The sequence below is a fragment of the Ambystoma mexicanum genome, chromosome 3p (genome assembly GCF_040938575.1).
Source record: "Ambystoma mexicanum isolate Mex_15411 chromosome 3p, UKY_AmexF1_1, whole genome shotgun sequence".
Taxonomy (NCBI): domain Eukaryota; kingdom Metazoa; phylum Chordata; class Amphibia; order Caudata; family Ambystomatidae; genus Ambystoma; species Ambystoma mexicanum.
Window position 1 is genome coordinate 664,030,971 of NC_090925.1, and position 10,572 is coordinate 664,041,542.

Here is a 10,572-nt window from a genome sequence, read left to right on the forward strand (position 1 = left end):
CATAATATATCTCTCTCATACCCTCCAGATTACCTCTCTGCATCCACCCACTTACCGGCTCATCATGAGTGACTAGCAATGACTTGGCCACCCATACCTACCTTCGTACTGGACTAACATGTACACCCACATTCTATAACCCTCTTACAAACTTCCCATACCTGGACTTTGGTCCCCCAAATGCGTTCAACCTACATCGCTTTGAGAACATACCAATGGTGAAAGGCGCAATACAAAGAGCCATTACATTATAGAAATCATTAACCACAACTTTACGTAACTCCTGGAGAGGAGGCACCTGTCAGTGAGGTTTACCCACTGGTTGAAAAATAAATACCACTTTCCATTGCATTATCTTCTCCCTCACAGAGCCTGGATAATTTTAGCCCACTACAGACATTAATATTTTGCCATAATGAAAACTGCATAAAAGGGCTAAATCTATCATTGTGCAGGATGGGAGGACGAGACCCGAACAAACACAACTATTTTTATTTGTTAAATGCTGTCTCTTTAGCACGTGCATTTTTCACTCACGTGTGCTAATGGTGATAATGGGGGTCATTACAACCCAGGGGTTAACCACGGTGCTATTAGCGCCATGGTTGACGCCGGTATTTTAACGATTGCGCCATGGTGGATGGCGGAATTACCGCCCCATTCCAAGGTTGGAGGGGCGGTAATTCCCCATTCACCATTGGGCCTTCCCCATTCCCATTTTTGCCCCCATAGGGCTCAATAAGAATGGGGAAGGCAGTAATTACGGTACTACAAATTGTGGTATCATAATTATCTCCAAGGTCCCTTTGCGGGTCCAATCCTTAACGACTGATCAAGACCAGCCGTTAAGGTAGGGACCTGCAAAGGGACCTCGTAATTAGGCGGTAAGGGGTTGACGGCGCCGCAACCTTTTACGGCGCCGTTAACACCTTACCGCCAGGGTCGTAATGAGGCCCAATGAGTCACGGTTTTGTTGGACAACCGTGCTTCACTCCAGCTCGTAAAATTATTGCCTAAATATGGCTTTAAGTAAAGTTTACATTAGCTTATTTTATGTTTTTAATTAAGGTGACAAACAACATTTACAATAATCATAAATATAATCTCATAAAGTAACTGAAGGTATCTTTAAAACTTTCAATAATCATATAAACAATCTTCACAGTTGAATTACAAAATAATCTTAAACTACTTTTTAAATAACATTAAACATGACCATGAAGCAGCCCTCTAAACATATTTAGCAATACTTCCACACAACCCTTAACATGGCCTTCTTTGCGACAGTGCTGCTACAGTGCTGAGATGCTTTTTTTTCAATTGCATCATTCAAGTCTGTCATTCTGTGGATATTTCAAAACTAAATGTGAGGTATTGACTCACGTATCTTGACTTTAAAATGCATTCAAAACTTTAAGGATCTTATATTCATTTTCTCACCTCTTCTATGTTGTTGTTTTAATTAACTTTGCTAGTCTCCATATTGCTTATTGATTAAAATAATAATGAAAGATTAAAAGAAGAAATGGAAATAACATGAATGTCTCACTTTCTTCTTGACCGCTCCCTTCCGCCATTATCTAATAATTAATTCCCATTGTAATATTTTACTTTTAATGATTACTTCTTTTTCATTCTGAAGATGTGTGCTATCACCTCCTCATAAGCGGTGCCTTTGCCCATAGCTATAGTCCCTTAGGGCCTGATTTACAAAGCTTTTTTCAGTGAGGTTTTCCCATTCAAAAGAGTGTTTGTAACTCAGGCCCCATGTCTAAACGTTTTTAGTGCAAATTTAATATGGGATCTATCTTCATGTTTGAATTTTGAAAACCTTCTAAAGATATAGATAATGTTCTGCTTCCTCACATGCTCCCTCATCGTCTGCACTCCATAGAGCACTTGGACTTGCACTGAGCACATGTATGAACTGCTTAGCTACATATAATTGTTTTTCCTGCCACTGTGATTAAACTCGGCATAGATCAATGCCTCACTAGAAGACTGTCCCTCCCCCCGCCTCCTTTACTAGATACAAAATCACTTCCGTTTGTGATTGGAAGTTGTCACTAGCATCTAAGTTCATTCACTTTGTCTATTGTGATCATTTTGCTTTGAAATGTCCCTAATATCTTCACCATTTGCAGTGAAGCATGAAAGCATCATTGGAGTCCATTCAGATTTATTAGCTGTTGATGATTACTTCAGGTGATGTGCTTAATATGTTTTTGGAGCTTTCTTACCCTCTGTATGTTCCATTCCATCGGATTAGCTATATTCTTATAGCGTTTCTTGTATCAACATTCTTGCTTAATAACATGCATCATAACCTATCTGCACAATAGAATCTCTAAATGACAGTCTATTTGTGTTGGATTCAGGAACCAATATCTTATTAAAAGAGGATTTTGTGCCATTCCGCACTAACTTTTACATCATCAATGTGCCTTTTTGTAACTAAAATATATTCTTGCTTACTAATTACCATGTGACATGTAAGTAGATAAATAACATCCTGCTTTCAAAGTTACTTAATTTTTTTTTGACACCATATTTTATCCAGACATATGTGTATATCTTTACTTTTTGTGGTTACGTGGTCCATTACAAAGTATACTCATGGGGGTTGTCCTTTCACTGGTTCCATTGCCCATTGTTAAGTGCATTATTTTTTATTTATTGTTCATTTGGTAGGCACTGATACAGGAATCAAATACTGTTTTGAAGCACCCACAGGGCAACAGGGAGGGGACAGTGGATGATAGAGAATGTAATTTCAACAATGTTAAATAATTAATACAATATAGGAAGAGAGAATGGGGTTAGGAAGACAAACCTACTATGCCTTGTGAGTGTTCAGAACGTGCAAGTGGAGAGGGGAGAGGAGGATGAGATAGGTGCTGTGTTGCTCATGGAGAGCAGCAGGTGAAGTGCTATGAAGAAGGTAAGTGCATCCTCCGGCGGTGAAGGGTGAGCCGAGGCAAGTGCACAGGATGGAGAGCAGCTTGGATGATAAGATGTGGGAGGTCAGGGCCTTGAGGGTGCATAAGAGCCCTGCACACCAATCAAGGTACTGTGCGATTAGCTGTGGGGAAAGGGAGGGAAGGAAGAGTTGAAGAGGATGGTCTTGAGGCTTTTCTGGAATTTAAGGAGGTCCTGCTCAACACAAAGAGAAAGGGGGAGGCTGTTCCAATGTAGGGAGCCCACTGAGGAAAGCGATCAACCACCTGCCTCTATTTGGCAAACCGCTTTACACAGAGGCAGTTGGTGCCAGTGGAACGCAGATGTCTAGAGGGGGAATATTATGCAGATTGAGTGGTCTCTGGCCCGAGACAGCCTTGTGGATGATGCAGAGGGATTTGAATTTAATCTGTGCTGTAACCGGGAGCCACTGAAGACTTTGCAGGGCAGGAGAGATGCAGTCTCTGGACTTGAGGCCAAGGATAAGTCTTGCTGCTCTGTTCTGGATTAGCTGGAGGCATCGCAGAGTGGAAGAAGGTAAATTAAGGAGGAGGCTATAGCAATAGTCAAGCCTAGAGAAACCCAGAGCCCGGGTAACACTGAGTCTCTGGGGGAAGGTGAGGAAAAATAGAATTCGTTCCAGAAGGAAAAGTTGAAAGTGGGACTTCTTGGCAATGTCCTGAGTATGAGGGAGGAAGGAGAGAGGGGAGTAGAAGATTACTCAGAGGTTTCTGGCTTCCGAGAAGAAGGTTCTGTTAATGCAGAGGAGTTCCAAATGTTTCATAAAAGGTAGAAGGTGCCCCTCTCCAGAAAGAAAATGGCATAATAACCTGTTCTGTGGTTTTTTCCCACTTTGAGAGTTTGCAGCCATCGCGTTTTTCTCACTGTACCTTTCACAGATGGGAAATATCCATTTGCATATCAGTCTTTGTCCCGCCCACATGGGCAGTCCAGCACCAAAATGCTATGGCAATTCCCTTCTGAGCAAGAGTACCAACAGCAACCCCAGACACGTGTTTCAGCCTTTTTGGGCTAGGAGTTCAAAATGTGTTTGCTAATATAATGCCCCATCATTAAATATTGTATACTTTGATTTGTCATCTATGTGACTCTGTCTTTCCCCCTAGGACTTGTAAAATACTTCATTACTGCACACAGCTAAGTCCATGCTCTTTTTTTATTACCCTAATCATAAAGAAAAAAAAACACTGAAAGTTTTTAAGGGACCATGTCATCTTTCAGAATGTTCAACGTGTTGCTGATAACCTTTTATTTGTTTAAAGGACAGACCAGCACATATCATATTGCAATGTTTTTTTATGTTTTCTTCTCTTCAAGCCAAGAACTTCTATTATTTGCATATGCCACTTTCATTGACGTTTTAATATTCTTCTTAGTGCGCCCTCTTAGTTCGAATTTTAACACCAAGTGATGCTATTTCTTGTTAGTTTTACATTAAAAAATTCTACAACAATTTACATTTTCCCACACGTTCTTGAGATGATGACAAAAATAAATAACACATCCCTGTCTATTTTACTGTGGACATGTTTGATCTTTATCTTGCCTTGCTCATGGCGGATGCTAATGCTCTACTGTTTATTGACATGTTATTCAATATATGAGTGAATGTTAGATATTTGTTCTGGGGATTGATGCATGCTACACACGCCTGCATGTTCTTCCATGCCTTTCCAAATAAAGATTATATTTTCTATATAAAATGTCCACAATATTATATTTTCCAAATATGGATTGGTTTTCATGTGTACGTTCAAACACGGAGGATTCTCATGAAACAATTGGGCATCATGGTGGATGTGTAATATTCGTATGACTTGTGTGTACAAAATACTGGAACCCTCACTCTTTTTTGATAGTAGAAATTCATCCTTTTTTTATCAAGGATGATTATAACACACACTTTACCAACTTTTCCTATTAATATTTCTCTATGTTTTGCTATTTTCTTTAATGCTTGAAAAACGTTGTGCAGAATTCGTACTTTATCTGGCTAAAGTACCAAATGTACCGTACAATTTTTCTATTTATGTATATGAGTTTGCCATTGCACATTTATTTTTGTTATGCTGAAATTCATGAAAAACTTGACCTTGCTATCCTCCAATTTTGCTACCTCCACCAGAAAAGGGTGAATTCAGAGCTCACAAATACGTAATAGCACATACTGCAAGAAGGGGTAAGAAGCACCATTAACAAAACATAACCCCAATGAGAAGGAGAAGAAGAAGAAGAAGAAGAAGAAGAAGAAGAAGAAGAAGAAGAAGAAGAAGAAGAAGAAGAAGAGGCAGAAGAAGAAGAAGAAGAAGAAGAAGAAGAAGAAGAAGAAGAAGAAGAGGCAGAAGAAGAAGAGGCAGAAGAAGAAGAGGCAGAAGAAGAAGAGGCAGAAGAAGAAGAGGCAGAAGAAGAAGAGGCAGAAGAAGAAGAAGAAGAAGAAGAAGAAGAAGAAGAAGAAGAAGAAGAAGAAGAAGAGGCAGAAGAAGAAGAGGCAGAAGAAGAAGAGGCAGAAGAAGAAGAGGCAGAAGAAGAAGAAGAAGAAGAAGAAGAAGAAGAAGAAGAAGAAGAAGAAGAAGAAGAAGAAGAAGAAGAAGAAGAGGAAGAAGAAGAAGAATCACAAGTACTTGTAAAATGGAAGCTGTTCATCAAACTTATATCTAAGTCTCTTGCAACCATGGTATGAGCTTAGTGAACAAGTCTCGCAAACGTGGACTGCATGTACATATGGTGTCATGGTACTGCAGAATTACTTCACTATTTACATGCTGGTTCTTTGCACACAAATTCTATTTGGTACATTGATCTATCATGCTATGATTCTGTATTTATTTGTCTGTGTGTGTGTGTGTGTGTGTGTGTGTGTGTGTGTGTGTGTGTGTGTGTGTGTGTGTGTGTCTGTGCGTGCGTGTATGTGTGTGTGCAGCTCTGGGTCAAAGAATGCGGCATGCTAAGGGATTTCTAAAAGTGTGTATCCATGATTGACGTTCTTTGTTGTTTCATTTGCGTATGATGATACATGTTGTGATTGTCTGTTGTAGAAGCTATATACTCAAATTGGTGATGGTCTCTCAAACACCACAGAGATCAGACAGACTCTTATTGAAAAACACCACATGAGTTGGACTGGGCAACCAAACACACATTGGTCAGGTATAACAAAGGTAATAAACAAGGAAATCAATTGAAAACATATGTTGGTCAGGTCTAACATTGTGTAATAAAAATGGAAATTGAGTGAAAAAAGTGTGGGAAATACCATGTGCAACTAGAGTGTGCAGTTGGAATCCCAAGCACTAATCATGATCCGGGCGTCTGGACAATGCTCTTCACTCTAGGCAAAGATTGCAATGACACTGCAAAATCCACATACTGCTTTGGGTGACTGCCCTTCTGCAAACTTTCTTGCCTCTACCCTGACCTCCAAAACACAGCATTGACCACACAACGATGTAATTGTCGGGCGAATTGCTTCTTCGACCAGTCTTGATGTCACCTGGCTCCTGCCTTCCCCACCTCCAAACCCCACCTCCAAAGCCAAAGAGGGACTTTGCCAAAGCATCTACCAAGTACCAGTTCCTTGGAGGTTAGACTTAAATGCGTATTCCTCATGAAGACACTCATTTCTCAAAATGAGAGTCATCCCCTTCCCCTTCACTTTACGCTGATATCCCCATTGTTGGTTCCCACGGGTAAATATCGGCACTTATATCCTTTGACCCTTCCTGGTGCACATTAAAAACCATTGCACCTCGACAAGTGCAGTTTGTCATATTAAAAGCCCCAGTGCTAAAATTGCCCTAGTGCTAAAAAGATCCATTTTTGATGCATGTTTGCATCAGGGCAAAGTTTGCACCAGTGCTAATACCATTCCGTATTAGCACTAGGGCAAACTTTGCCCTGGTGCAAAAATGTTGTGAAAATGCATTTTTTTTGCACTAGGGCAATGTTTTCCCTGGTGCTTTTAATGTGCCAAACTGCACTTGTCGAGGTGCAATGGTTTTTAATGTGTCCCAGTGGTTTTAAAAATAGGGCAAACTTTCCCCTAGTGCTAATACCGTGCAACATTTGCACTTGCACCGGTGCAAAGTTTCTGCAATCTGGCCCCATTATGGAAAGCGGAAATATGGAAAGCACGCACGTTTCTATTTCGTTGGCTATGATGGCCAACGTTTTTGTTTTTTACTCACTCTGGGCAACATTGTGCTTTCCCTGTGTCTGACTTGTCACACGTACACCGGCTGCAAGTAGGGTCAGCCAGGAGAAAGACAGTATACATGACAAAATACGGAGAAGTCCACTTTTACAAATTGTGACATTTTACAACAATCTGAGCGTTCTTTTGTTGAAAATACTGCATTTTAAACATTTTCGTTTAGGACAATTGGATAAAACTAACAGATACTTAGTGCAATAAGTCAATAAAACATGCTTAACATCTTTTTGCAGTGTCTTGGTCCAGCTTAGGCAATTTATGTTATTATGTGTTTAGTTTATGAATATTAGTAATGTATATTATTAAGTGCATTTCTGTCCAGTCTGATTCCCCTGAAAACATGCACATGCCTTTTCAGAGAGTTGTTTGAACACATTCCCCTGCCAGCGCGACATATCCCTGATCTGGAGGGCTCCCTCCTATCTGATGAGTCTATTTCAGGGGCCAGATTAAAGAAATTGTACACCAGTACAAGTGCATAAATTGCACAGTATTAGCACAGGGGTAACTTTTGCCCTATTTTTAAAAACACAGGGACTTATTAGAAAACTATTATAGCATGGCAGGCACAATTTGGCATGGTATAAGCACCTGGGCAAAAATTGCCACAGTGCAAATAAGATACATTTTCAATGCATTTTTTTACCGGTGAAAAGTTTGCCCTAGCGCTAATACCATTCCGTATTAGCACTAGGGCAAACTTTGCCCCGCTTAAATAGTGCAGTCAAAATGTATCTTTTTTGCGTTTTCTATTATGTTGATTGTTTTTTTAAAAAAAGGCAAACTTTGCCCTAGTGCTAATACCGTGCAACTTTGCACTTGCACCGGTGCAACGTTTCTGTAATCTGGCCCCAGATATGGAACTATTTGCACTCAAGGCCTCTCTTTAAGAACTAAAGGTGAATGGACACTTGCGCATTGATAAATGCACTGACTCGATCAGCGCATTGCAAGGGGGGCTGCCAGAGGGCTGTTTTCTTCAGTAATCATGAAGTCACTGGCCAATAGGTACACCCCAAAGTAGTGTAAATGAGGCTCTCTTGTAGGCTGCTGACCCAGGATAGGGTGCGTCCTTAGAGACTTTATGGACAGAGATTTGAAAAGGGTTCCTGGCCAGATTGATTTGATTGGTTATTTGTAACGCGCTTAATACCCAGAGGTTTCTAAGCGCGGACCCGGGGAACGAACCTGTGTGGCCCCGTGCCGTCCTGCTTCCAAGGCGAGCATGTTGCCCCTGAGCTATCCTCCCGAGACAGTCCTGAGATGCAGTCCTATTTCTTATGGGCACTAAGCAGATATGCTGATGTATCCACCCCTGTCTGGAAATTGTAAGCTCAGATAGAGGGAGCTGAAAGGCTACTTACCAAGCGAGCAGCAGAGAGCCGCCAGCATGAACACGATGGCAGCCTTCATGGCTGTCAGATGGGTGTCTATCTTTCTTAACCTGCAACAGTTGGCTCGAAGTTTCGACAAGATGCTAAAAGTAGTGACCTTGTATTTATAATGGAAGCAGTTGCTCATGCTGCACCCCCAGTGTGACGTATTATATCAGGTATCATTGTCAGATCACCTACCCCCAAAAAACGTGCATTCAAGTTGTGGGAAAGGAAATTTTCACACCATTGGAATGTAAACAGTTGTAGTCAATGTTTGACACCTGATGTAGCATCACAGGTGAAATGTCAACATTTAGCAGGATGCATGTCCTGACCAGATGCGTCTCTTGCTAGCCACATGCTCCCCTTCCACTCCACACTCCCACCCCACCTCGACAACGGCTGACACTTAGTAAATATTGCCTTTTCAAAATAGTTTGTCATGGTTACTTTTGCAGGGGTAGAATTCTCAGTATATCCTCAGTATTGCTTAACAAACTATTGGTGACAAGGCAGATATTTGGGGGACACAGAGCCAAAAGTAATATTTTCAAAACTTTTTTGGTGGACACATTGGCATTGTCCCCTGCAACCTCATAAAAGCACCCAGTTGCAGCCCCCACTCCTTGGCCTTTCTCAGTCTTGATCAACAGCAACCTAACAAATAGCTGATTTGTGTTTTTTTATTGCCATCACAAGAGCAAGGAAAAAATTAAAGAAAAAGGTTTGCCATGACCCAATGCCATCCATGGGTTTTGACAGGCCCTGATAGGTCACTGTGGCATGCACAGGGTCCTATGGTGGATGTCAGTAGCTTGCCTACCCGTGTAGGGACATCATTTATTATCCATTAGTGACCTTGAAACTTGCTGGATGCATCTCTAGAAAAGTTTGCAAAGTTCACAGGACTTACACCACCCACAATTGAGGAGGTTCGAGCTCTGCTAGAGCTAGTTTGCCCACCCCCAGTAGTCAGCTTGACTGAGCACTGGGGAGTGGAGCAGTTGCAGTGGTGGAACATTATTTTCAACAGTTGACCACTCTGGGGTGTCCGTCTCTGATGGCTACTTTATGTTCCCTTTTTGTGGTTAGACCAATCCATTCCAGCAGGAGGACATCCCCTGGAGACATGTCCCTGAGATGCCCTCCGTCCGGCCAGGAAAGTGTTTATCTCAGTTATCATCCATTATTGATCTCAGTATTCATCCAGAGTTTTTCCCTGTTTGCAAACGACGCATAATTGGTTAGAGAAACGTGTGAAAAAGCTTTACTTCTCATTTTGCGTTTCGTTTCGTTTTAATTCGATAACATATTATCATAAAAGTAGAAGACAATTGGACATACGTCATAAATAATCAGTTTAAAAAAGAAAAATACATCTTCATTGGGAAAACTGTCTCATACAACAATAATTGATATTCATTACGGCATGAATAAAAAATAAAATAAAAAAAAGCTTGGATATAGTACACAAAAACTCCAGAGAATCAATTATTAAATGGCACTTCCAGAATAAAAAAAAAGATAACATGGTGCAGAGACTGAAAGTGAATGCTGGTCAACGAAAATAGTATATATGTTATTCATGGAATCAGGTGCAGAAATGGCACAAGTGCCGCGCGCTCATTAGGAACCTGCGCGGGCCGTGGTGCAGAAAAATTATTGCACTCCCCACGTATTAATAGATCAAAGGCGCATTACTAGCTATCGCACAAGTAAAAAAAAGCTGCGCGAGGAATGCCCACAACACTTCCCTATGAAAATAATCAAAAAGCAAGCCAAACCAGGTGCAAGCCTCCGCGTCCACCCCTGATCCACCATCCTGTACCCCAGTGAGAAGGCTTGCACTCCCCCGCACGTCCAGGCAGCACCCAGCTAAATCACATGCGTCACCTCGCAAGCCCATGCTGCACCCCTGCGAAAACGCGGGACCTCCCTTGCAAAGCCAGACTGCACCCCAGCGAAATCGAATGCCTCACCTCGCAAGCCCAGGCTGCACCCCAGTGA

The 10,572-nt window shown here is 41.4% G+C and overlaps 1 protein-coding gene across 9 annotated transcripts in view; it reads right to left on the bottom strand.

The window, feature by feature from the left end:
• Positions 1 to 8,656, bottom strand: part of LOC138580695 (uncharacterized) — a 583,872-nt gene extending 575,216 nt beyond the window's left edge. For all 9 annotated transcript variants that reach the window (XM_069651438.1, XM_069651437.1, XM_069651436.1 and 6 more), the window contains exon 1: positions 8,554 to 8,656. In XM_069651438.1, coding sequence (XP_069507539.1) covers positions 8,554 to 8,602 — 49 coding nt within the window. In that variant the 5' untranslated portion in view covers positions 8,603 to 8,656. The remainder of the gene's footprint in view (positions 1 to 8,553) is intronic.
• Positions 8,657 to 10,572: the final 1,916 nt, after the last annotated feature.